Below are 27,202 nucleotides of genomic sequence, written 5' to 3'. Positions count from 1 at the left end.
GGAGAGTTTTCTGTCCTGCCCAGCCTGGCTCAGAGCCATCAGGGTCCATCACCTGGTGCTGTTCTTCCCCCATCACAGCCTGTGTGCTCCCTATGGCTCATGTCCTGTTCCCCACAGCCAAAACCTGCTCAAAAGCCTAATCTGTGCTCAGAACTTCAGCTAGAGTGTGGCAGAGCCTGGTGGGCTGCCAGGGGGGAGCAGGCTGGTGGCTGAGCAGTTCCCTTGCTTCATTTCAAGCCAATTTCACTCCCACCTGCCAAGGAAGTGCAGGCAGAGGGGAATGAACCCAAACTGCTGCTTCAGAACGACCCTGAACAGAGATCTTAGAGCTGTAGACAGGGGAGTGGATCCCTGACCCCACCAACAGCCACCAGCCAGAACCCCACAGCTGAGCTTAGGAAGGGAGAGCCTCAGTGGCCCATGGAAGAGGAGAGCCCTTGGTGTTAGGGTACCAACAGTCTCAGCCATGCCACTGCATGGTGACTTGTGCCCACACCCACTGAATGCCAGGCTCTTGGCATGGCCTCCCCAGGGCTCCTGCTGCCACCACCTCCAGCTTCACCAGCGTGCTGTGGTGGTGGAGCTGCCAAGGCCACGTTGTCAGGGCTCCCCTCACCTTCCTCAGACCAAACCCTTGCTGCTCTCAGGAAAGGCTGAGGAGAGACTCAAGGCTGATGGCCAGTGGGGCACTGGTCATGCAGCCTCCCCCCAGGCTGAAAGTGTTGTGCCAGCTGCATCCTTCTGTGCCAAACCCACTTTTGGTCAGTCTGAGCCAGCTGCTTGCCCTTCAGACCAGGACATTTTTCTGCTGGCATCTGGTTTGCAAAACTGGAGAGAGGGACAGCCCTGTGCCACCCAGCCCCAGCACAGAACAGCCTTGGGGACTTTGGGAGCTGGGTTTTGACCAAAACCATTTCTTGTGCATTTTGCTTTTCCTGAGAGTGACCTGCAGAGGAGGACTGGAAAGCATTGGCTGTGGCTTGTGGTCAGGAGTGGTGCTCCCTGGAGGGGGGTTGAGCATCGAGGTCTTTGTCTGGGGAGGGAGTGATAACCCGGGGAGGAGCAGGGGCTCTGCAGGTCAGGTGAGCTCCCACCTCAGCTTTGCTCATGCCTGGGCTGGTCAGGTGGGTGTGAAGCAGCAGGACAGTGGCCATGGGGAGGGTTTTGCGTGCCCGTGGCGGTGCTGGGGTCGGTGGTGCTGTAGGCTTGGGGGCTGTGCCCAGGGTGTGTGCTCAGCCCTGTGTGGTGAGCTCTGCCCACCCATGTGGCAGCAGCTGCAGAGCCACCTCTCAGCCCTAGGACACATCCCTTGTGCAGAGGCTTCTGCTCTTTAAACCCTTTCACTGCCTGGGTCGGGGAGAGGCACCAAGGGCTGGGTGCTGGTGGGGCTGCTGCTGCTGTTGGACTTTTTGTCTCTGCTCTGTTTGTTTGCATTAAAAGTGGCCTTCTGTAACAAAAGGATATATGTTAAAAAAAAAAAAAAAGAGGGAAAAAAACCCCAAGCCCAACGTGAAATGCCTTTGAGTGGTTAGGTGGAGGTGAGGCTCTTGCTGCTTGTGTTGGTGTTGGTGTGGGTGTCTGTGTGCAGCCGTTCATAGCCCTGCCCCCTGCAGTGCCAGGCTCCTGGTGTCCTGGGCTCTGTCTGTAGCCTGTGTCTGCTGGGCTGGTTTGCATCCTGAGTGAGTTTCTTTGCGTTCCCAATCCAAGTGTGACAATTGTTGTGTGGTGGGTGGTGACCAAGGGGTGTTTGGAGGCCTTCCTTGCGCCTGCAGAGGAGGAGGAGGAGGGAGAGAAGCAGGCAAGAGGGCCAGGGGTGAGACACACTTTGCCTGGGGTGAGACACACTTCTTTGCCTGGTGTGATGCTGCAGTTGGTGCTTTGGCCCCTTTTGGCTTCCTGTGATGTGTGGGGAAGGGTCCCCAGCCAAGGGAGTGCTGCTGGCCAGGGCCACCAGTCGAGTTCTGGGCAGGAGGGCTCAGCCCTGGGCTCCTAGGTACCTGCCTGAGCTTGTGCAGCTGGACTTGGTTCTTGAGGAACCTTGGGGTGGCCTGGAGGTGGGCAGCTGCTGAGCCCCATGCAGGTGAGGCTCCTCTCTGGAGTTTTCCCTTAGGTGAAGAGTTTCTTCTTTCAGTTTATTTTAATTCTAAAAGATACTGGAACGAGGAAACGAAAACTCCTGCTCCTGGCCCATTTTCCATCCCTTCCTTAGTCAAAGCTTGGTTGTTAGGATCAGGTGTTTAGAGTTAGGGGTAGGGTCAGTCACAGCATCTCTCTCTTCCTGTTGCTCAGAATGTAATCATCCAAAGCCTGAGTAGAACACCAGCATCAGCCCAGCAGCCTTGGCCAGCACTGTGCTGGGCTGCTTCCACACCAGCTCTCCTCCTTTTCCCCCCTTCTTTTTCCTCCTTCTTTTTCTCTCCCCCTTCTGCTCTGGGTCTGGGCAACAGTGTGTGTCAAACACAATGGCCCTGCTGGTGTTTATCCCCCAGTGCCCAGCATGGGGATGGTGCTGTCCTGCCCTGGGGACTGGTGTTCAGGCCAAGCACAGGTGCTGCTTTGCTTCCTCAGAGGGGTTGCCTGGCTGGTTCTGCTGTAGGTCAGGATGAGGCCCATTAATCCTCCCCCTTAGTGCTGTGCAGGTGGCTCTGTGTGTGAGGGGCCCTGGTGGCAGGACTCAGCCCCCTCCCCATGGCTCGCTGGGGATGGAGGTTTGCCTGTGCCAGCTCTTGCTGGCCCCAGGCTCCCATCCCATTGCTGCACTGGGGTTTTCCCCAGGCTGCTGGGCACATCCTCCCTCTGCTTTGTGCTCTTGAAGGTGCAGGTGCCCGTGCCAGCTGTGGTGCTGCACTGTGCTGGACACTGGAAACTCACCGGCCACAACCTGCACAGGGCATTTGCTGCCCGAGAGAGTCCCTGGCACCACGCCTCAACCTGAGCCTAGAGAGTGTTTCCTGGCACAGACATCAAGTGCTAATTACCTCCACCCAGTGATTTATTTGCAGCTGGTGAAGCACCAGCCTGAGCATCACCGGGTGAGGAGCTGTGGTGTGAGCAGGAACCTCCCCTCCCTGCTGCCAGGGTGTCCTGGTGTCGGTCTCTGCCGTGCCCACCCTCCTGGCTGGAAGCTCTGCCCCTTGTCCCTGCTGTGCTCTGTGCTGGGGCTCACTGGAGGTGCTGGTTGTTGGCACAGAGCTGCTGCCAGCACTGAGCCCCAGCCCTGGGGACCGGTTTGCTGCCCACACATCACAGGGGAGCCAAGCCCTGCCCCTCCCTCATCCCAGGCAAACAAGGTCCTTGCTTACAGGGGGGGGGAGGGAGGTTTGATTGTCACTGTGGTACCAAATTTACTGAAAACGTAAATCCTAGGAAAAAAACCCAAACAAACCACACAAACAAACCAACCAACCCCAAACCCAGCCTGTAAAGATTTTTATGTGTTTGGATACATCTGCTGTGTGGGTGGGGAGGGAGGGAGGAAAATCAAACTCAAACCAACTAATTTTGTACATATTGTATTTTTACTATCCAGCTGTACTATAGCTGCTCCTCATGCTCCAGAGTTTAGGTATCCGACATGAATAATCTCCGTGTAAAGAAAAAAAAAATAATTAAAAAAGCACTTGCCTGAAATAAATATAAACCTGAAATAAACATGCACTGAAACCTGACCCGGCCTCTGCCGTCTCCTCCTTCTGCTTCGCCGTGCAGCTCAGCAGCTGTGGCATCGCCATGCACACCAGCAGGGCTCTCCCCCTGCGGCCGCAGCTGCATCCCCACCCCGCAGCTGTAGGACTCACCAGAGGCGCTGGACCGAGCCTGGAGCTTGCTCCTGCCTGGGCCTGGAGCCAGCAGAGCCAGGCTGGGGGAGGGTCTGGGGGGCTGCGCTCCTCCAGCAGCCAGGATTTGTGGCAATATCTCTCAGTGAGGCTTTGCTTCCCTGCGGTCCTGTGGAGCAGCTCAGGTTGTTGGAGCTGCTGGAGGGGCTGCCTGGCCCCTGTCTGCCTCTCCCTCCCCGAGGTAGAGTCTGGGGAGATGGGGGAGGTCCCTTCTGGGCTGACCTAAGGCTGTGACATCCCCGGGGGTGGGGTGAGCCCCCTCCCCTCCCCAGCCTTAGCCCAGGGCTGCAGGTTCGTTAGCAGCAAGAGCTGGTTGGGGAATTCAGGGCCAATTGTTCTAACATGTGGTAACAATATTGCTAAGAGTGTTAATTAGGAGTTTAATTGATTGTAATTAGCTAGCAGCTGAAAGCCTTTATGTTGCATAGCCGCTGTGCTTCCCGTTTGCCAGTCTGGGGAGGGTGACTCAGGAGGAAGGTGCCTCGGAACCAGCTTCTCTCTGTGCCCAGCCAGGACCCGGGCTGGAGCCCACCCCAGCCCCCGGGCACCCTCCTGCTGTGGAGCCACCCGAGGGGTCCCACCAGGCCCTGCCATCGGCTTTGGTGCTCAGCAGTGCAGCCTGGTGTCCACAGCCAGCAGGTGAGGCCCCATGGGCACCAGGGAAGGGTGCTGGGCACCGGACATGGGGGTGTGCTTGGGGAGGGGGGTGGTGTGCAGGACCTCTAGCACAAGGAATTGGAGCTGCAGCCTGGCTCAGCCTTCCTCACCTGTCTGGGCTGCCAATGTTTTCTCCTGCAGATCAGGGAGCTGCAGCCTTGGCTTTTCCTGGGTCCCCTGCCTCTGGAGCCTAGGGAGCCAGAGTGTGGGGGAGTCCAACCTTCCTGGCAGCCTGGGGGTGCCAACCAGTACCACCCTGCTAGGCCAGGCAGAGTGCCCAGCTGGTTCATCAGAGCACAGCTCACAGCTGCTTTTGTTACCTCCAGGAGCTGAGCAGCAGCAGAAGAACACCCAGCAGGAAGAGCTGTGCCAAACGTGAGCCCAGCGTGGGCACAACAGAGGTCTGGCCAGAGCTCAGGGGTAAGTGTTGCCTCCCCAACCCAGAGCTCTGCTCTGCCTGCTTCTGGGGTTGGTTGGTTGGGTATTTTTTTTAATCATTTTGGGGAAATTGGAAAGCATTTTGAGGTGAGCTTCTGAAAAGGGAAGGTAGGGCTTGGGCTAATCACTGTGAGGCTGCAGCATGTGACACTGAGCTGTGGGGGCTGAAGCTGCTGCTGTTGGCAAAAGTTGTGGTGGAGTGGAGAAGGCAGCTGAGACCTCACCAGGCTGCCAGAGCTGGCTCCAGGTTACAGAACACAGCAGGAGGTTTCTCTTGGTTTGGTTTTCTTCTGGGAGCAGGGAGCCTTGGCCAGTAAGGGAACTTCCTGGGGATGCTGCATCTCCCTGGAAGGAATTCCTGCTCTGCAGGGACTCTCCAAAGAGCTTCTGGGGAAGTTTCTAGGACTCTGGAAAGAGAACACTGGGGTAGGTAGGGGGGGTGTGGGAGGAATGTGTGTGGTGTAATGAGGAGGTCCTGGAGACAGGGAAGCCACTGTGCCAGCCCAGCTGTAGTCAGACCTCATTGCTGTCTACAGCTACCTGAAGGGAGGTTGTAGCCAGGAGGGGGTTGGTCTCTTCTCCCAGGCAACTAGCACCAGAACAAGAGGACACAGTCTCAAGCTGTGCCAGGGGAGGTTTAGGCTGGAGGTGAGGAGAAAGTTCTTCCCAGAGAGAGTGGTTGGCCATTGGAATGTGCTGCCCAGGGAGGTGGTGGAGTCACCATCCCTGGAGGTGTTCAAGAGGGGATTGGACGTGGCACTTGGTGCCATGGTTTAGATAGTCATGAGGTGTAGGGTGACAGGTTGGACTCGATGATCTTTGAGGTCTCTTCCAACCTTCTTGATTCTAGTCCTTGTGCCTCCTGGCCCAGCCCAAGTCCCACCATGCAAAGGTGGCAGCAGAGGGCATAGTGGCACTGGAAGGTTGTTTAAGCCAAGGTGGCACTGGACACACTTCTTGAGGGGCTTTATCCTCTTGTCTGGGGACAAACACTCCCTCAGCAGCTCTGCTGGCTGTGAGCAGAGGCTGGGGGTGGCTGCACCCTCCCCAGGAGAGAGGCAGCTGCTGGGAGTTTTGACATCAGGGAACTCATCTCTGGGCAGAGCTCTCCAGCCAGAAAATCTGGGAAATGAAAGCTGCCAGCAGCAATCTAAGCAACTAATGAAAGAGGAGAGTCCCTGGCAGGGAACTGAAACAGGCAGAGGATTTTTAGGAGGTGTGAGGGAGGCCCTGGGAGCAGTGGAGGAGGATCTCCCAGCAGCTCAGCTCCATTTCATTCTAGCTGCAGCACGATCAGGCCCAGAACTGCAGGATGGAGCTTGGAATCTTTTAACACTTGTCACAGGCCTGCTTCTGCTCCCACTCCTTCCCCAGGCTGCATTGGCAGCAGGCTCAGCCTGTGGTGGTTGGCATCCTGTGTGACTTAAATCTCCCTTTGGGGTCATCTAAGGGACATCAGCAGTGCAGTGGTGGTGACCTCCTTGGTGGCTGCTCACAGGGACACGAATTACCCACCCTGGGCTCTCCCCAGGCAGCCCTGTCCTGGGGACACCCCTGCTGTGTCTCTGAAGTCACCTTGGAGGGAGAAAGAGCTCCACAGGATGCCTTGACTGTAAGTATTTATTCATATGTTACATTTAAACATAAATAGTTGAGCAAGAAAGAGAACAGTCTGCTCCCAACAAAAAAATAAATAATCCATCCACAATATCCATGAAATACAGAGACAGGAGGTTGGAACAAACACAAGGCAGGGTGCAGAGGTTGGAGGTTGTCATGTAGCACATTCCCAACATACCAAAGAAAAACAGTGCAGGCTTGAGGCTTCCATCACCTCCTCAGCCCTGGCAGCTGCAACCTTTCTCCCTCCTATCACAGCCTTTTGAAAACACTCTTCTGGGTTCCAGTGAGCAGCCAGGCCCAGCCTGAAGCATGGTGGAGACCTTCTAGCAGCCAGGCACTGGCCTGAAGAAGAGCTGGGCACAGCTGTAAGTGCTGCTGGGGTGAGCCTGTGGGCATTCACTGGCCTGCAGAAGGGCTGGGCACAGCTGTGAGGGGTGCTGGGTGAGCCTGCGGGCATTCACTGGCCTGCAGAAGGGCTGGGCACAGCTGTGAGGGGTGCTGGGTGAGCCTGTGGGCATTCACTGGCCTGCAGAAGGGCTGGGCACAGCTGTGAGGGGTGCTGGGTGAGCCTGTGGGCATTCACTGGCCTGCAGAAGGGCTGGGCACAGCTGTGAGGGGTGCTGGGTGAGCCTGTGGGCATTCACTGGCCTGCAGAAGGGCTGGGCACAGCTGTGAGGGGTGCTGGGTGAGCCTGCGGGCATTCACTGGCCTGCAGAAGGGCTGGGCACAGCTGTGAGGGGTGCTGGGTGAGCCTGTGGGCATTCACTGGCCTGCAGAAGGGCTGGGCACAGCTGTGAGGGACGCTGGGGTGAGCCTGAGGGCATTCACTGGCCTGCAGAAGGGCTGGGCACAGCTGTGAGGGGTGCTGGGTATGGCTGTGGGCATTCACTGGCCTGCAGAAGGGTTGGGCACAGCTGTGAGGGGTGCTGGGTATGGCTGTGGGCATTCACTGGCCTGCAGAAGGGTTGGGCACAGCTGTGAGGGACGCTGGGGTGAGCCTGAGGGCATTGCTGTCACCACTGCCCAGCTTCCCTCCAGCACACCACAACAGCAGGATGCCCAGGGGGGGCTGGGCAGGGCTGGTGCCCTCTGTGGCTCCCTGCTCTGTGCAGGGCTTCTCCCCACCTGCCTCCTCCTCCAGAGTACCCTCCTCAGAGTGGAGGGGGGGTCCTCTCTTCTCCTGCTCCATGAGCTTGATGCTCCTGAGCCCCGAGAACATCAGGCTGGTCCCTGAAGGCATCTGGCTGCCCACAGGCTCTGGGGTTGGCATTTTGAGAGGCCAGGTTAAGGCAGGGCTTGACTATGAAGCTGAGGAGCACTTCCCTGCGCTCTGCACTTCCTTGGTGTATTTTCCCCCTTTGCAGACTCTGATTTACCCTTTTTGGTGTACTGTACCCCTAAAGACAGCTCCAAGCAGGGATGGGCTTTTTTAGACCCAAATCCACCTTTTGTTTTTCTTTGCCTGTGCAAGTTCCAGCCCATGAGGACCCCCACAGCAGCACTCCCCTCATGCAGGGAGCTGAAGGACCCCCACAAGAGCAGAGTTACCGAGGTAGGTACCTCCTGGCAGTATTGGAACCTCCCAACAGAATCATTTCATTCCCTATACCTCTCTTGGCTAAAATCTGATTGTAGAAGTTCATGGGAGCTGAGCTAATCCAGGTGAACTTCTCCAAGCACCCTGCTCAGTGGGAGGGGTCCCTGCTCCCTGCAGAGGGCTTGGAGTGGATGAGCTTTAAAAGTCCCTTCCAACCCAAAGCAGTCTATGAAAAGCACAGAGGAGTTGTGCTCTCTACAAGGCTCACTGAAAACTAAGCTGCAAGTCTGCTCTGAAGGATGAAAACCAAACCAAGCCAAATCCAGCTTCAAATGTCTTTGTTTTTAAATCACTTAAGGTTTTTTGGAATGCTTTGGAGTCCTTGGAGTGCTTACAACAGAGTCTCTGGCTGATGCAGGAGCACAGGTCACAGGTAGCCATGGAAGCAGCAAAATCCTGCAGTCAGGTGCTCCACCAGCCCCCAACCTGCCTGCAGGGGCCCAGCTGACCCTCAGTGCCCTCTGCTCCTGTGCAGAAGGGGCTGAGTTGGATGCTGCTAATGACAGGAAGTGGCCAAGCAGGAGGAGGAGGTGCCCCAGAGCCTGTGCCTGTGGAGGGCTCCACAAAGCAGCACAGTGCCACAATGCCAACTGCTTCAGCTGGCAAGAGCTGAGAGCTGCCTGAGTGCCTGGTTTGTGTTTGCAGGAGCACAAGGAAAGTCCTCCTGGAAAGCTCTGCAGAAGGAGGAGGAGGCAGGCAGTGGTGTGGGGTGAGTAATGTGGAGGAGCCCTGGCTCTGCTGTGGGGGCTGAGCTTCAGGGCCCCCTGCACAGACAGCACCTGGGGGAGCTCCAGCAGGAGCAGGGGACCTGTTTGTGTGTGCTGAACGTGCCCTGGGGCAGCTCTTGTAGCACCTGGGAGCATCCCCAGAGCAGGTTTGCAAAGTGAACTGAAGGCTTGGCTGTGGCAGGGGCAGGCTGTGAGGGCTCAACAGCAGGAGCTGGGCAGCAAAGGCCAACTGGGGGGTTTAGCTTCACTGCTCATGCTAACCATGCCAGGGACTCATGGATCCAGCAGGTAGTTTAAGGCCACTCTCCCAGCTGCTAACTGGTTATTTTGTCACTAAACCCTCTGCTAAATGCAGCTGTTCCAGCCACAGCTGCTCAGGGACTCTCTCTCCCATGTTCAAGGCATAGACACCAGGTCCATGGACATGCTCCTCCCTGGACCCAGCTCAGTGCTTCCACCACTGCAGCTGCTGGATGCAAGGAAGGTTCTGGTAGAGCACAGGAGGTGCATCCAGGCTCTGAAGGTGCAGTTAAGTCCAACCAGCAGTGTCCTGGGGTGGCAGAACCTCCCTTTCTAACATCTCAAATCCACAGCTGGACGTCTTCTCAGAGAGGGTAAGTAAGAGAATGCAAAAAGGTTGTGTCTAGAAATACAAAGTGAGTGTAACAAGGACTATCAAACACAAACCTCATCTGGTGAAGGAAAAGTTCTGCTTTGAAAAGTCTGGTACAAATCTCTGATATTTATTACATGGAAGATGCAATCAGAACACCAGTCTGGAGTTGTTACAGTGCAAGGAGTGCTCCATCCAGCAGTGTCCAGGGAGGCCCCCAGGGGTAGGCTGCTCAGCATCACTTGTTTTCAATCAGGGTCTGCACTTTGTAGACAAGGTCTCTTGCTATGCTCAGGATTTCCTCAGCATCATGATGCTCTGCCATTTCTAGAAGACACAGACAAACAATTCTTAACTGCCAGGCACAGGAACTTCTCTCCCCCAGCACTGATCTAAAGGGAGCATTAGCAGTCATTCATTTGTGTGCATTGATTGCTGCCCTTAGCAGCAAAAGGGATTAGGTTTGTAGCATTAAAGACAGAACAGTGCTGCAGGTCCTGGCAGCAAGACCTAATCCTCCTCTTGTTGCAGAAATCCCAGTGCCCTGTGATCCCAGACCAGGAACAGGGGGGCTGTCCCCCAACACATGCCTGTGAACTGCTGCCCTGGGACCTCAGGAGTGCAAAGGTAAGCTCAGCTTGGTCAGAGGATCCCTCTCCAGGCAGGGAGTGCTGCTGGAAAGTCAGGGATGCCACTGAGAAATACAGGTAAGGGTTTTGTGTGCATGGAGCCCCCAGAGTTCCACACACAGCTGGAAGCAAGGTCAGAAAGCAGCTCTTGGCAGACCCAAATCCTCAGCTCCACATCACACATTTTGTTCAGTTTAGGCAAATGCTGGGGGAGGAGTAGGAGGGGTGTTTGGGATTTTTTGGGGGGGTGTTTTGTTTGCTTGGTTGGTTTTGATGGGGTTTGAGGGAAGCTTTGGAAGGAGAGTGCCCAAGGCAAAATCAAGCCCAAGGCTGGGGCTTCTGCACCAGGAGGCTGAAAGGCACAGCACTGATGATTTAGTAAAGCACTGCGACTGCACGAAATTGTTTCCAAACCTCTTAAACCATCCTAGCAAGGGCCACTTAGGACCAACTTGCATCCTGCAGGCAGGAAGAGCCCTGGCTCTCTTTGACATGATACCTCTTGCTCTGGCAGCAAACGCTGGCTGCCATCTATTGACCTCCATGGTAAGCAAGCAACCCTGGGAGAGGTTTGGGATGTTCTCCATCAACAGTTGTTTGTATTTCAGCCTCTGCAGGGTCAAGCCCTGCAAGCAGAATCATCTCTGGCAATCTTAAACCCTGCCAGAGGCTTTTGTCAGAAAATGAAGCAGCACTTCAGCACCTCCCTTTACCCCAGGGGCAGAGGAGGCAGTGGGGGAAGCCTCTGCAAACAGCAATGGTGCAGCTTGTTTTGGGGCAAAGCCCCCACTAAAAGCTGCACCTCTGTGGTCCTTGTAGCTCTTACAGCACTGCTGTCAGTGTGTGCTGGGCCAGGAAGGTGGAGTTGTGGTGCTGAGGGACAGGAGCAGCAGGCTGGTTGCACCTGAAAGGGCTTCTCCAACCAGGACAGCTCTGACTCAGTGAAGCCTCCAGAGCAGGAGCATTGCTCAGCTGAGTCAGGCAGGAGGTGCCAGCTCTCATGAGTTGGTTTTCCTCAAGCTGCTTCTCTGCAGGTCTCTTACCATTAAAGAACTTGATGATATCAGTGAAGTCCATGTTGTTATCACGGATAATCTCTCGATAAACTTCCACCAGTGCTAAGGCAATGAAAAGGACAAAATGTTCTGAAGAGATGTGCTTTGCTGCCCAAATAACTTCCCACACTGTAAATACATCCTCGTACAACAATTCTGAATGGGAATAAACATCACAAGAGCAGCTGATTATTCACACTGACCACGGCCCCCACTCTCACTAACCTCCTCCAGGCCTCACACACACACCAGCAGCACTCCCTGCCTCCTCCTTGTCCTTTCCCCCTCTCCTCCAGCCAGCTCCTCTCCTTGTGCCAGGCTGGCACCAGGTCTGGCTTTCAAGGCAAGCTAAGGCAGAGTGTGGTGGTGCAGCCTGGACCCCCAGCAGTAACCATGCAACAGCAGCAGAGGGAGGTTCCAGCCACTGGTTCCAGGTAGGGCTCCATGCCAGGTTGCAAAGCTGACTGCAGGGGCAGGGTCCCCTTCCTGGCTGTGCAGTGCATTACCATTGCTAGAGCTCTACTAGTTTTAACTGGCAGCAATTAATTGGATAGCAGATGTGCCTAAGGGAGGTTTCCACTTGCCACACTTCAGACAGGACCCAGAGAAGCTTTGTCATCTTGAACCACAAAGGTTCATCTTCTGCCCAGCCTGGGACAGGGGGTGGGGGGGACAGGCTCTCTGAAGGAGCAGGCAGAGGGTTTGCTGCTGTTAGAGTCACAGGGCCCCCACTGCCATAATAAACACCTGATGGGTGGCTGGCATCTGCCTCTGTGTTTAGGGTAGCTGAGAGCTGCCTTCTGATGGTTCTTGCAGACCAGGCTGTAACTCAGAGGAGCTCCTGCCTTGCCTGAGAGCAAGATGGGGCTCCCAGTGAGAAGCATCTGCTTGGGTTAGAGTAGCTGTGTGCGTGGGCAGGGAGCCTGAGATCCTGGGCTGCTCCCACAGTACATAGAGAACCTCACTCGAGGTTCCACAGCTCCTGAGCTACTCCTTGTTACCACATGGCTTAGCAAGGGGGCATCAAAGCTTACAAAGCAGAGTGAGCAGCTTGGCATCACCCTCCTGAGCATTTGCACCGAGCAGAAACTTGGCTCCCACCCCCTGAGCAGGAACTGACCACACTCCTTGCTAAGCTCTGACTTCCCTCCAGTCCTAGTTCACCTCTGAGAGCTGCATCAACTTTGCCAGTTCCAAACTGTCCTGCGAGCCTCACTGCTCCTCACCATCCCACCCCTGAGCCCAAGCCCCTGCTCAGAGCTGTGCCCAGCTAAGCCCCAGCCACAGAACATTGTTACCTCTCTTGAAGTCCAGCAGGAACCAGCGGTAGCAGAAGTAGAAGTGAGTGTAGTCTCCATTCTGGTGCATCAGCTCAAAAAGCTCTGAGTCCAGAATCTAAACCACAAAACAGTAGCTGTCAGCACCTGCTCTGGAAGCAGCCATGGCCAAGGTGTTGGACTCCGGTCTTCCACATCATCTTTTTTCCTTGTTGGCTGATCTCTGTTGTCATTACTTTTTCATGCCACCTATCAAACCAAATCAGGACTGATCCTGCCTTCTTTATGCTAATCTTGCTCAGGTGCTCTCTGCAGCTGGGATGTCTGAGCCTTAAATCTGTCCACAAGAGCCTGCTCAGCAGCCTGTGTGAATACAGATGCAGCTCTGACCTGTTTAAACCTGGAACAAATTAAATTTGTGCCACAAATCTCAGGGTTCTCTCTTCCAAACAGGTAGCTAAGGCTGGACCTTAACTGCTGCTTCTCTTTGACTTCAGCTGGAGCTGGACTGAGCCATGAATGGGAGTCACTGCCCTGTGCTGGGGGCAGATGTTCAGGGGCTTTATTCTGTTTGCCAGGTTAAGATGGACTGACCTGCTCTGATGCACACACTCCATTCTGACAGCAAATGGACTCCTCTGAGAAGCAGGAAGGAGGCTGAGGCTGCATCAACCACTTTTTATCCTCCCCAGCTTTGAAGAGCCAGATGACAAAGACCCCCAGCCCTTGGGATCCCTGCCCTTCACCATCCAGCCAGTTCTGAGCCTCTGCCACAAACTCATCTTCTTTCACAGAAGACTGAAAGAGACTCACCTGGATCAGGGACCTCATGTTGGCAAAGTGTGTGTCCATAGCACCTCCATTGGGGAAATTCTGGCTCATCCTCTTCATCAGGTGGCTGAAGCAGCTGTAAGCCAGCTGATCTGCAGACACAAGGCAGAAGGCTCAGCACTGCTGACTGTGGGACTGCCTTGAACCAAAACAACAAACTGCAGGGCAGGGGAGAAACTGGCGGTGTCCCCTTTGCTGCTCCCTAATCCCAGCAGCAGCTCTGAGAGGAAGCAGAAGACAGGACCTGACTCTGGACTGTTTTAAGTAGTTAGGAGTTGAGTTTTCAGCTCCAGCAAGTGCCAGAACAGTTAGTAAGAGCTCATCTGGAAATCAGGGAGAGAGCAGGAGCCCCCAAGATACTAATGGCAGCCTTTTCAAAACAGCCACACAGAGAAAACACCACTCAGGAGCTGCAGGGTTGGTTCTCCTGGTTAAGACATGCAGCTTCTGAAAGAAAGGCTTCCCTGGAGAGACCAACATGCTCCAAGAGGAGCCTGCTCACCATTGTCAAGTATAACCATCAGAGGAGCCAGGAGGTCACACATGCCTTGGACATAACCAACTTCCAGGTGCTCCCACACATAGCTGCAGAAAGAAGACCCAAGAGAGGACAGGATTAAAACTCCTGCTGCTGCATGGGGTCTTACAGCACTTTTATCATCAGCAGTGGGAAACTGAAGCCAAAAGGACATTAGAGAAGAGGGGGAGGTGACTGATGGGGTCTGCCTCCAGGCAGAATCTTCTCATACCTGCATTCCAGACTTGGCCCAACTATGATACCTGTGCTCTCTAACCTACCATCCAACCTGCTCCTCCTGCCTTCCAAGTTTTAGAATCACAGAATCCTAGAATGGCTCAGGTTGGAAGGGGTCTCAGAGATCATCTGTCTCAACCTGCCCACCTTGGGCAACTCGACTCAGCTGCTCAAGGCCTCATCCAGCCTGGCCTTGAACACCCCCAGGCAGGAGGCAGTCACAGCCTCCCTGGGCAGCCTGTTCCAGAGTCTCACCACCCTGGTGCTGAAGAACTTCTTCCTCAGCTCCAGTCTAACCCTGCTCTGCCTCAGCTTCAAACCATCCCCCCTTGTCCTGTCTCAGACACCCTCAGGAAAGTCTCTCTGCAGCCTTCCTGCAGGATCCCTTCAGCAGATGGAAGGCAGCTCTAAGGTCTCCCTGGAGTCTTCTCTTCTCCAGGCTGAACACCCCCAGCTCCCTCAGCCTGTCCTCAGAGCAGAGCTGCTCCAGCCCTTGGATCATACCTGTGGCCCTCTGGACTTTCTCCAGCAGCTCTGTGTCCTCCTTCTGCTGGGGACACCAGAACTGGAGGCAGGATTGGAGGTGGGGTCTCAGCAGAGCAGAGTCAAGGGGCAGGATCCCTCTCTTGCCCTGCCTAAAGTCACTCCTGAGCCCTGCTCTCCAGCCTGTGGACTGTGGCAGCTCCATCCCCAAGCCCTGTTACCTGCACATGACGTTTCGCAGCTTCTCCAGGTTATCAGCAGTAAAATACCAATAGTTCCTGTCACACCTCTGGACATCCTTATCAATTCTGTGCAAATTTAAGGCAACAGTGTCCAGTAACTCTATCTAGAAGAGAAAAGTCTGAGTTAGCTCAGCTGAGTTTAGAGCATTCCCAGGACTTGGTGCAGAACCACCCTGAGAATCCACAAGCCACAATAAATACTTTGGGCACAGGACAGCATCAGAATACCCCAAAGCCCAGCAAAGATGCCACTTTCACTGGTAAATGCTCCATGTCTGCCCTGTTTCCAAAGGGCTATTTACAGCTGAGCAACTTAAGGAGGCAGCAACAAACCCTCAGCTTCTAATCTGTTGGCAGCACCACCAACGGAGGCTTGAATCTGGGAGTAAGTTGTGGCTCAGTTTGCTGAAATGTGAGGTTTAGCCTGCAGTAAATGACACTGAAATCTTCCCAGTGGAGTGTTGGCCACACTCCCACACCTCCCCCCAGCCCCTGCACATTTTTAGCTGCTAGAGCTGTAGCACATTGTTCTCCTTGCCCTCCCACTCCAAAAAAACAAAGACCTGGATCTTGATTATTATTTTTTTGCCATCTTATTTTACCAATCTGGCTCAAAACCCAGCTGAGAAGACTTGGATGCACAAATCCTCAGTTGCCATCCCACCACCTGGGCTTGTCTCTCACTAAATGCCATCTGAAGCGGTGCAAGTCTCTGCCAGCAGAGAGGGGAGCAGGCTTGGGTCCGGACCTACCGTGTAGGACGCGGCGCAGACAGAAGCAACATCCACCAAATAATCCACCTGGGAGCAGAGCTGCTCCTCGGAGCCAGAACCCTGAGACTGCAGCACCACTGACTTGGCTTTCTGCACACGTGGTGTGTCTGGATCAGTCCTTTCCACTCCCGTGCCTGCTTCTTCTTCGGCCCCGTCCTCAAAGGAGCCGCTCTGCCCATCGTCGATGCTGGAGAGGATGCCCGAGGCCACCGAGTAGTTCCTGGAGGAGGGCAGCCCCGAGTCGGGGGAGTCAAATTCCACAGGCTGTTGCTCTAGGGCAGCCACTGCTGGTGGTGCCTCGGCAGTCATCGTGGTGAAACTGGGATCATCCTGAGCTTTGGAGTCCATCTCATCTACAGAGATAAAGACCTGGGGGTGGGTGGAGGAGAGATTGGGATACAGCAGGGGAGGAGAGAGAAGCAAGAAACATCAGTGTAGGAAAGAGTCCTCCAGCCATGAGACAGTAACAAGCTTCAGTGGCCAAGACCCCTGCCTGACAGAGCTTCCCTGCAGGCACACAGCTGAGAGCTCCTCAGTCTTTATGCTGAGGCTGGAAGTCTAAAATTAACATCAATTTGTGGTCTCCTATGATGATGTCTCCTCCTCTCATAACCTTCAGCCAGAAGCACCTTGGAAAGCAGTGATGCAACAGCAACACTCAAACTAGCAGGGCCATTGCAGTCCATGTTTGAAGACCAACAGACTTCAGGCCTCCAAAAATCCACTTCAGTTGCTGCTGGCCTGGAAATTCTTTTCACCACTCAACAACTTGACCTCTTCCCATGCTAAAGAACTCTCTGTTGAGCTATTGCAGGTTCTCTCTTGCCTTGCTGGCTGTTAGCTAACTGATGTCTGCCTAAGGAATGGATGCCCAGAGATGCTTGGGGCACACACCTGCCAGCTCTCCTGTCCAGCAGTGTGAAAAAAACCCTTCCTTGGTTATCCCAGTTACAGTGAGGTTCATCCAGTCTGCCTTTCTACTCCTTAGCAGCTTGCTTTAAATTGACAGATGTCTCCTCTCCCAAAATAAAATCACACCCAACCTGTCAGGCAGGGACATGGCAGAACCAAACTGTGCTTTCATAACTCATCTTTGATTTGAGTAGAGGACCTACCAGTAAGAGATCTGGAGCTAGGAAGAGATCTAGAGAAGAGCTCTAGAGAGTTGTTCCTCTGCTGAGGAAAAAGGTCTGGGTGGTCCTGCTCTGGCAGGTCTCTTCCAACCCCTAACATTCTGTGGTTCTGTGGCAGGTGAACCTTAAAGCCCTGCTGAAGGAGAGCTACAGCCTGGCCAAAACACAGCCCTGCTCATGGCTCCCCATGGAGCACTACAGCTTCAGGTGCTGCTGAGGATTCCAGCAGCTCCACACTGATGGAGCTGTGCTCACCCAAGGCTCTGCCTTGCCAGACTGCACCTCTGCCACACAAGGGAGGGAGGGGAGCACCTACCTCATTGCTGATGGTGGAGTCCCTGTGGATCAGGCGCTGGACGTGGCTGTCGATGCTGCTGCCCGAGGAGAACTTGGCCAGCGTGGCGGAGTGGGAGTCCTTCTCGCGCTGCTTCACCACCACCTCGCAGGCTTTCCACTCAGCCATCACCTTCTGATAGTGCAGGGCGATGTCCTCATCCACCTGCAGACACACAGACAGACAGACCGGTCCTGAAAGGCTGGGCCTCCTCAGAAGGGAGCAGTGGCAACGAACGGAAGCCAGGGGGGAGAGGTTTACAGCAAGTGCAGTGCCTCAGACCGAGCACCTGAAGTCTGGAGCCCTCCTGCTACCACACACACACATCCCTGTGCCTGGAAAGCAGAGGGACTGGAGCAGCAGGATGTTGGGGATTTACTGCAGGGAATAAACTGCCACTGAGGACACCAGGGAAGATCCCCATCAGGGTGTGTGTGCACCACCACCAGCACTGCAATGCTGCTCAGGGTGTCGCTGGCTTTCCTGTGAAACCTCACACACAAGTCAGATCCAACCTGGTGGAGCAGCTGCTCCAAATGGATGATTCCCAATTTAATTACACCTCCTTCCTGACTCTTCCTCTGCTCCAGCTCTAACCTAGGCTCTTGCAATGAGCTCCAGGTCACAGGTTTCTGCACATCAACCTGCACAGAGTTGGATGCTGGCAGACTCCTGAAGAGTGGCAGTGCCAGGTCAGGCAGCCCAGACTTGTGGCTGCACTGTGCATGGCCAGATCCAACCACTCTGCTCCTTGTAGTAATAAAACAGATTCTTGCCACTGCTGGCTTGAAAGACAGACACAGAACCCCCTCCCTGAGTTATTAAGGGACATGTAGTAATTTTACTGCTCTGTCTCTTCAGCTCTTGACAAGTGAAACTGCAGTTTGTGAGCTGGCTGCAGGCTCTGGCCTCTGCTGGCTGGAGCTGCTTCCAGAGCAGTGATGCTCAGAGCTGCAGGCTGTTTGCCACTTGAGGTAGCTGTCCAGCCATAAATCATAAAATACAACAGTTAGTGGAAGGCTGGAGGACAGCCACGTTTGGGACTGCCCCAGATACTGATGGATGAGTGCAAAAACATCATCAGAAGGCAGATGATAAATGAACCCATGATGACTTCAGTTAGGGGACACCATAAGTGTCCTTTTTGTGTAAATGTTATGACTCCTGCCACGCCATCCACTCCACGCACATTCCATAGTAAGCTTTAGAGTCAAACAGCACATTGCTTTGAGGAGATGGTTACTGCTGTTACTCACTCCTGGTCTTGAGCAGCTCCTTACAATTCCAGACAAGGTTTGGAGCACCCCTGTGTTAGTGTGAGTAACAGAGGGCATCACTAAGAGATGGGCAAACTGTGGTTCCATTACTGGAAACGCTGCTCTTGGTGCCAAGCTTGGACTGGGAGAGGAGGATGTGCCATACCCCAGGCCATTACTCACCAACCCCTCTTGGCAGCAGCATGGGAGATATTAAGAGGAGTAAAGCCTCCTCTCCAGCTGTACCTTGTGTTTGACAGAGGCACAGCTCATTTAAGTTTAGCAAAAGCATAATAAGCTTGCAGCCAAAATCCTTCCTCTGGGTATTTTTAGCCTCTAGACACTAAGTGCAAAAGCACTGCAGAAGGTACCTGTGGGCTGTTGGCAGCTCCAACAGAAGGCCACACACAGACAAAGCAGATATTTCAAAGAGCATTTTGAAGCAGAGCTCCTCTAACACCATACAGAAGAGGGATGACCCCAATTACTACCCAAATGTCAACATCTGCCCCCTTTGACAGGTGACAAATTGGTGCAAACAGGATTGGCTTGGGGCAAGTGCACGTCACAGGCAGAGGCTGGATGCAGGTTTCCTGACTTCAGTAAAGAACTCCCTTTTAGTGACTTCAGACATGGTAACAGGATAGAATTATTCCTCTGTACCAAGGCTCACCCATGTTAACTTTGTCAGTGCTGGGTTAATGCTTGGGCTTGATCTTAAAAGGCCTTTTCCAATCTAAACCACTCCACCGTTCTGCGCGTTCAGCAGCATCTTCCCCTTAGGAATATTAACCAATAATAAAGGCTACCACCTGCTATTCAGAAAAAAAACAAAAACCTCTTCTTCCAACACAAGCCAGACCCCCTGGAAAGCTGGGCTTACCTGGTCCATTTCCTTTTTGGCCATGCCAAACTTGTAGTGACCCAGCAAGAAGGGCCACACCTCCTTCCGAATCTCATGCTGCACCCCGCCGTAGTAAACTCTCCTCAGCAGCTCCAGCTCCTTGTAGTTCTACAGCAGTCAGGAGAAAGAGGTGCTGAAGGGAATTCATCTTCACTCTCCTCAGGCACACTTCATACCAAGTACAAAGGCAGTGAAATGTGTGTGTGGCACTAAAGAAACGTCGCAGCTTGAGTCAAGCCCTGAGGGCCCCAGCTCCAACCCAGCCTGATCCGAGGTGCTGTGCCTCCCTCCCACGAATAGAATCTCACTTTTCATAGACTGGAGTTAGTGTGAGAGCAGTTGCTTTGATCCTAATTGCTATCTTTGCCATCATCAGAGCAGCAAAGGATAAAAGAGACTGTAAGAGCTGACTCACTCTCCCTGGAAAGAGAAGGGACCCTGTGAAGACCAGCAGCTGCCTTCAGTGCTCCCTGAGGTCCATTCCGAGGGGTACCATGCTGAACGCAGCAGTGTACAGGAGGTGGAGCAATGAGCGTTACCTTCTGTCCTTCCTTACCTTCTTGTCTTTCTGATACTTGCTCCAGACCTCTTTGGTCAGGCCTCCTGCAGCACTGGAGGGTTTGTCAGGGGGGACAATGGTGTGGTTCACCAGGGCAGAGAGATGTGTGCGCACCGTGGAGAGGTGGCGGCAGTAGGCGAGCCCTGTGGTGGGGACAGAAGGGAAGGGCAGAGATGAGCATCTGCCCAGCATCAGCAGCCTCTCTCTCTGAAGGTGGAGCTGTGACATTTTAAAACCTGCCAGTAGTAACCCTGTGTGAACTGACCATGCATTGTGCTGTGTTAAGAGTGAAGGACTCAGCAGAGCCAAAGAGGACACAAATCTCCCACAGGCGAGCAAGATCCAAGCAGAGAGCTGCACCCTGTCCTCCCCCAGCAGCAGCTCACCCTCTGCTGCATGCAAATCCCATGGAAAATGGAATGATGAAGCTATGGGGCACACCCCCCCTGCTGCCCTGAGGTGATCTGACTCACAACCATACATTTGGGTTTGGAAGGCCCTTCTAAAACAAGCATCAGATGGTTTTCAGATAAGCATATGGATGTCAGGAGGGCTGGAGGTGAGGAGCTTCACTTACACCCATAAAAGGCTCTGGAAACGATTTGTTTCTTCATGCTGTCACACAGCATCTTCAGAGGAGTTCTGTGGAGACACACAGGTTATGAAGACAGAGATCACTGTGAATTTTAAGCTGATCCCCATGCCCTACACACAGGAATTCCTTCTCTGCACCCAGCTTTCCTTTGCTAAAGCACAAGGATAATGACACATTACCCTTTGTAAAGCACTTTCCCCACCAGCATTTTGGCCCAGAACAGATTTCCCCTGGCAGGTTTAGCTACAACTGCTGCAGGTGCATTGGCAAGGTCCTTGTCAAACGAGATGAATTGTTGCCCTTCACTTCAATTGTTAATGACTCATTAAAGAAAACATTTCCAGAGCAGACTTGATTCAAGTCAACAAAAGAAGCAGTTGCAATTTTTTTCCCTATCAAAACACGACTTCAGATTAGTTTAAAAGGTGAATTTTAATAAACTGAATGTCTTGCTGCCTAACACCTAACTACTTGAAAGTTGTTTCTCTTTGTCTCTGGTTTCACAGCTAATAAAAACCTCCCTGCTATTAATTGTGGCATGCAGAAAGCCTGCCAAGTGAGCCCTCTGCTCACTCTGCTTACCTGTCATGGATGCAGTTGCAGCAGCTAGGTACGTCATAGGGAGAGCTGCCTGTGGAACAGGAGACACAGGAGGAGCCTTGGCTGCAGTGCTCCAGCTGCCAGGAGAGCAAGTTTGCCCCAAAGCCTTGCATCTCTATCATTTCACTGGTGTCTAGGAAAGAAACCAAACAAAACAGCAGGCCATCAACCTGCTGGCTTCTTTCCCCTTCTTCCTTCTGTGCATCCTGATGGCTTTATGCTTTACTTCTCAGCAGGCTCTGAACCTTGACTCCAAAAAAAGGGGAGAGCACCATCCCAGTGACCTCAGCAATCCTGCAGGCCAAACCAGCTGCATGCTGTGCATGGTCACTTTCCCATCAGGTCAAATCCCTTCACCATTTCCCTCTTTCTTGCCCATGCACACCCCAGCTCGTGTTTCAAGAGAAGAGGGGAAAGGGTGCTGTGGGAACACCTAAAACTGGTTCTTGTGTAATGCTCTGGCGAAGGTATTGTGGCCAGAAGAGATCATCTGAACCTGACCTTCTGATTAATTCAGGTCTCAGAATTTCATTTGGCAGTTCCTGGAATCAGCCACCTAGCTGCTAGTCCAGCTGGAGTGAAAGTTTGAGCAGCAAAGACACTAAGAGAAAACTGATCCAGTTGTTTTCTGAAGATCCTTTTGCCCCCTCCTCAGAACCAGACCCTAAAATGTTTAGTGCAGGACAGGTCGAGTCCTACTGATGTGAAGACTCTAAGATGAGGACAGTCTGCAGGAGAAGGTGATCCAACAGGACCAGTGCAGCTTCTTGACTCACCCCTGCTCCACCAAATCTCTCTCTGCCTTTTTAACCAGCTTCAGGAAGGTAATCCCCTCTCCCCCTAGCACCCCCAAAAAAAACGAAAATAAATCTCCAGTTGCTTTCAGAAAGCTAAGCTTTGGCTTTTCACTGTTCCCAGCTGGCATCTGAGCTCGTGGGTTTTTGGTTGATAATAAATAACTGGCCTTTCAGCTCACCCATGATTGAAATTAAGGCAAATGCCAGACCACTGCATGTCACTAAATCAAACACTGGGCAGCAAAATCCAGTCCCCTGGGCTGTGCTTTTAAAACATACATTGGTGGTGGGTGGGTGGGTGGGTGGTGGTAGGGGCAAATCCCAAACCATCTCATGCATTTGAAATCAAGGTAGCAATCAATAAAGCATTTTAGGAAGTGCCTGTTGGAAGGTTGGGCATAGGTGAGGAAGGAGTGGAGTTCCAAACCATTTGTTAACAGAACCAAACCAAACCAAAAATAAAAAAGGAAAGCACAGGCTCATGCAGCAGCAGTCACGTGTGTCTCATCTGACAAAACAAAGTGTGATGCAAAAATGCTCTTCACCTTAATTCTTCAGGAAGGAGCTGAATGACACAGTATTTATTGCAGCTTCTTATTGGGTCCAAATGAAAAAAAAAAAAAGCAACCCTGGACAAACATTTTGTTTGTTTGGTTGGTTTTTAGATTGATTTGTTTGGGTTATTATTTTTTGTTTGTTTTTTTTTTTTTTGCCTCCCCTCTACAGCCAAGCAAAGTAGGTTTTGGGTTTGGGTTTTGGTGTTTGTTTTTTTTTTTTTAGGTTTAATTTTTATTTATGCCTTTTTTTTTTTTTTTTTGAGAGAAACAAGGAAAGAACCCCACAGAACCTAACACTCCAGATGAAAGGTACCTGAGTTAGTGAAGAATTAGAGTGAACAGCATCTTTTCTCTGGTTGTGGTGGTGGTGTCTGTAACTTCAGCTACATGCAGAAGTCGAGCATGTTGCAAAATGTCAAAGCAAATGGCCAGCAAACCTGCTACAGCAGTGTTGTCATTATTGAACTGGGATGCTGCTCCTGGAGAGACCACAGCCAGCTCAGTCTGCTCCAGCAAGAACCACTACTCACACCCCAGGCCTATTCCTAGCCCTGCCTCCCAGGCTAAAGGAGCAAAAGCAGCTATCTGGCAGCTGTTCTGGTGGGAGAACTCATATCTGCCATCAGCTGACTGGAGGCTCTAAGCTGTGCTGCTTCTGCTTTAGCTCACAGCCTCCTCACACCTGCATGTGGCAGTATCAGACCTTCCATCATCACCCAGATCCAGACAGGTCCAGCTAAGATGAGGGGGTTGGAACTACACGATCTTTAAGGTCCCTTCCAACCCAAACCATTCCGTCATTCTCTGATACAGAAACTTCCTCAAACAGGATCTTTTGGATCTGGATGATCTTTAAGGTCCCTTCCAACCCAAACCATTCCTTCATTCTCTGATACAGAAACTTCCTCAAACAAGATCTTTTGGAACTAGATCTTTAAGGTCCCTTCCAACCCAAACCTTTCTGTCATTCTCTGATACAGAAACTTTCTGAAACAGGACCTTTTTATGTTTTGTTCTGTTTTTTTTTTTTCCAAGGGGAGTGCTGTGATTTTGGAGTTTCCTTCCATCCACACCTTCCAAACCCCATTTATTAAATTTGGGCTGGGCATCAGTTTCTAGGAGCTACTCCCTAGTGTGTGGGCAGGCTACAAGAACTGAGGAAGAGCTCCTTGGCCATGTTCACATCCTCTCTAGACAGAACTTAAGCAGCAGGCAGAGGTGCAGGGCAGTTATTGTCACCTACACTCAGCCCCACCAGACCAGGGCTAGCATCCCCCAAATCACTGCTCTGCTGTTGGAAGCTGTGGGCATCTAGTCTGGAGTCAAGATACATCATGTTTTAATTAGGAACCAGCAACACCAGGAAAAGCAGGTTCAGGCTGATGGAAAACACAGACTGGAGCCAAACCTGCAAGCAGTTGTGCTCCCTCCTATCCCCTCTGCAGGTGTCAGGCTTCTGACAGCTACTTCACAGCCTGCTAACAGCACATTCTGTTCTTGCTGGTGCACTCTGCTTATTAGGAAGAGGCAGAGGCTGCTGGCTTGACTGTAACAGGAGCACACCAGATGTGGCACAAGCACTCAAGAGGTCTTGAGGCCAAGCTGGTGGTATTGAAGCTGTAAGCTTAGAGCAGGGGGAGATTTCACATGAGCTAGTGGAGAGGCAATACCTGCCCATCCTCTGAGCTGCCAGGCTGTGCAAGGAGGGGTCTGGCTAGGGCAATGGGTTGGGTTTATACCATCCAGCTACCTCCTCTGAGAAAGCAAGGACTTCCCAGGCTCCAGAAGTAGACCAGATCCTGAATGCCAACAGGCACACTGCTTGAGAACACCAACTTAATACATCTGTCATGAGCTGCTTTAGAAAAGGAATTAGATGACAGATTGTTGGAGGGTGGAGAGCCTTGAATCATCTGAAACCCACCAGGCTATGAATGCAAGAAGTGCAAGGAAAGCCACAGAAAACTCCTGCACCTCCATACAACCTTCTCTGCACACCTCTCTACCCCCTAGAGGTAAACAAAGTCTGGCACCATGCACACCTGAGCCATCCCTGGGCTCAGACTGTAGCTCACTACACTTCTGCTCTGTTCTGTCTACACAGGCACACTGCTTCTGCCTCTGCCCAGCACATCCCTACTGCTGCTGTGAGGGTTCACCTCTGAGCCTTCCTGCACAAGGCTGCCCTCCCAGCTCTACACAGTGGAGGGAGGGCACAGAGAGCTGTGAGGCTCCCTCCTCCTCTCCTGAGAACATGCTCTTGTGTGAAGGTGGGGCAGGAAGCCTCCAGAGGGAGAGGAGAGGGGAAGATGCTGTTGTTTCCACCTCCCCCAGGCTGTGAGCATCCCCCAGGCTCCCTGCTCAGGCTGCTGGCTCTGCAGCTCTCCTGGAGCAAGCACAAATGGCCTTCCCTGTGATAATGCCAACGCTGTTGTATGCATCAGTGGAAGGAGCTGCAACAGAGCTCTGGGACACAGGGGGAGGAGGATAAAAACCTTTCATCCTATTAGGAGCTGTGAGGTTCCGAGAGCAGATCATTGATAGCATTGCGTGAAGCTTATCTTCCTCCTCCTCATCATCGTCAACAGAGGTAGAGCGGCTGGCAGCTAAGTGGTGGTAGTTAATAGTTACTGCTCAAAGAGAATAGTGAAAGAGGAGCATAAGAAGAGAGAACTGTGGGAAAGCTCAACAGGACATGTTCAGCAAAGACAAAGGACCTGAGTCCTGCCCTCCTCCTGAAGGCAGCGCAGACGGCTCGGGGGGGTCAGCGCCTCTCAGGGAACGAGAGGCGCAGGCCAGCCTGGGGCTGCACACAGCCAGCGGCCCCACAGCACACAGGGCACCTGGTGGCACTGCAGGAAGGTGCCAGTGCCAGTCTGCAGTAGGTGAGAATGGGGAACTCCAGAGGAACTGCAGGCTCCAGCTAGCTTCTGTCCTTCGCCGTGCCCTTACCAATGCTTTGGCGTCTTTGCCACTCTGGAACCTGTGCCACAGGCCTCTGGGCAGCAAGCCTTCTGCTCCCCAGCTCTGTCTGGCACTGCAAACATGCCAGCTCCAGCCCTGCTCTGAGGAAGCCGAGGCAGGAGGCAGCTGTCTCTGTCTTGCATTCGACAGGCAGGGCTGTGCTGGGTGTGCCCAGAGAGTCTGCAGCCCCGCGGGTGCAGGCAGAGGCAGAAGGTGCTTTGGCTGCTGTGTGCATGGACTTACCTGGGCACATCCAGAAGCCCTAATAAAGCAAGGCCACCACTGTGGTTCAGTCCCCTGGGGTAAGGAGGGTTCAGCTGAGATTTCTGACTTTTCAGCTGCAGTTAAGTCCCAATGTGAGCAGCAAATCAAAATCCCCTGCAAACTTTAGGGGCCTGATCTTCCTGGGAAATTCTTGCTTCTTTGCCAAGGGGGGAATAAAACTGAACATGCTGTTTGAGAACTAGCTCAGATGCCTTCTTGCATGGAAGGAATTTGTATTCAACTGATGACATGAGGTGGTTTGGTGCTTGGGAATTCATTTGGTTTCCTTGGAAGGCCCTTTTATTTATCCATTGTTAAGTTCTTGCTTCCAAGCCAGGAAAACTTAGCCCAGGGAGTTCTTGGGGGTACTTTAAGAGTTGAGTTTATGGTTGGTTTTTTCTAATAACAACATTATGAGCCAGCAATGTGGCCAATAAAAACATCCTCACTTCAGGAGCAAAGCTGCTCTTGGCTGGCCAAGCAACCTTTTGGGTTTTTTAGTTTGCAAGCCCAGGGGAGAATTTTGAAAACTTCCTCTGCCAAACACAGAGGAAATACAACTAAGATTCCCCACCTCAACCCCCACCTTTCACTGCACTAAAGGAAACTTACAGGAAGCTGTACCTGTTGATCACAACTATCACACCAGGAAATTCTGGGATAGCTTTTTCCCACCCCACAAAAACTTTGCTTGTGTGGGACCTTCAGTTACTGCCCAGGACATCACTTGAAGGCTTTCTCAGCTTTTGGGTTTGGTTTTGTTTGTTTGTTCTTTAACCAAAGCAGAACAAAGGCACTTACTGTTCTCATGCTTGTGTCCTGGGTAGATAATTCTGAACACATAGTCTGTGGAGCTGTCTTCAGCTGGCATTTCCTCCAGGTCCACGGATCTGTGGCTGTTCCGTTTCCGAAGCTTTGGGAACACCTTCCCCTGGAGGAAGCAAAGATTCCATGACCTCAGCTGTCAGGGACTAACAGAGCACCACAAACTCACCACTGCACACCTCTGGCATCTTAACACTAAACTTTGAGGGAGAGAATGAGAGTAGGGTTGCATACAGGAGGTGGTTTAGGGGTATTTAACACAGCCACCCCTGGCAGCTGGGCACCAGGCTCTGCAATAATCCTCTGACAGCAGTGATGTCCCAGTCCCTCTCATCTCAGTCCCTCTCATCTGGGTTCATGCTTTGATACAAGAGCAGACTTCAGGTCATTGATCACTGGGGGAATGAAAGCATGAGCCATTGCCACAGACTCTGTGAGAATCAAACTGGACTAAGTGAAGTTATTTTGCCTCCCACTTTCCTACCAAGTACCTGGCACTACAAAGTAGCCAGGTGGGAGTTGGTCTCTTCTCCCAGGCAAGCAGGGACAGAAGGAGAGGACACAGTCTCAAGCTGTGCCAGGGGAGGTTTAGGCTGATGTTAGGAAGAAATTCTTCACAGAAAGAGAGATTGGCCATTGGGATGTGCTGCCCAGGGAGGTGGTGGAGTCACCATCCCTGGAAGTGTTTAAAATAAGCCTGGATGAGGCACTTAGTGCCATGGGTTAAGTTGATAAGATGGTGCTGGGTGATAGGTTGGACTTGAGGATCTTGAAGGCCTTTCCCTACCTGGCTGATTCTGTGATAACAACACCCAGACTCCATGGAGCTGGTTGAACAGAGCCATTTAGGCTGGATATTAGGAAATCTTTCTTCACTG

At 52.7% G+C, this 27,202-nt stretch overlaps 1 protein-coding gene across 2 annotated transcripts in view; it reads right to left on the bottom strand.

Annotated features, from left to right (window-relative positions):
* Nucleotides 1–9,704: 9,704 nt before the first annotated feature.
* SGSM2 (small G protein signaling modulator 2) overlaps nt 9,705–27,202 on the bottom strand; it is a 54,681-nt gene continuing 37,183 nt past the window's right edge. The window contains exons 11-24 of one of the 2 annotated variants that reach the window (XM_054394167.1): nt 26,301–26,430; nt 24,767–24,901; nt 20,900–21,050; nt 20,300–20,364; nt 19,720–19,865; nt 19,143–19,271; nt 16,986–17,168; nt 15,516–15,905; nt 14,743–14,867; nt 13,787–13,869; nt 13,267–13,376; nt 12,475–12,571; nt 11,165–11,332; nt 9,705–9,819 (exon numbers count right to left, since the gene is read on the bottom strand). In XM_054394167.1, coding sequence (XP_054250142.1) covers nt 9,731–9,819; nt 11,165–11,332; nt 12,475–12,571; nt 13,267–13,376; nt 13,787–13,869; nt 14,743–14,867; nt 15,516–15,905; nt 16,986–17,168; nt 19,143–19,271; nt 19,720–19,865; nt 20,300–20,364; nt 20,900–21,050; nt 24,767–24,901; nt 26,301–26,430 — 2,001 coding nt within the window. In that variant the 3' untranslated portion in view covers nt 9,705–9,730. The remainder of the gene's footprint in view (nt 9,820–11,164; nt 11,333–12,474; nt 12,572–13,266; nt 13,377–13,786; nt 13,870–14,742; nt 14,868–15,515; nt 15,906–16,985; nt 17,169–19,142; nt 19,272–19,719; nt 19,866–20,299; nt 20,365–20,899; nt 21,051–24,766; nt 24,902–26,300; nt 26,431–27,202) is intronic. The other variant, XM_054394168.1, reaches the window with a different exon arrangement.

This window comes from Indicator indicator, chromosome 30 (assembly GCF_027791375.1).
Source record: "Indicator indicator isolate 239-I01 chromosome 30, UM_Iind_1.1, whole genome shotgun sequence".
Taxonomy (NCBI): domain Eukaryota; kingdom Metazoa; phylum Chordata; class Aves; order Piciformes; family Indicatoridae; genus Indicator; species Indicator indicator.
The sequence above is the reverse complement of the archived record's forward strand: the minus strand, read 5'-3'. Positions and strand labels throughout refer to the sequence as shown.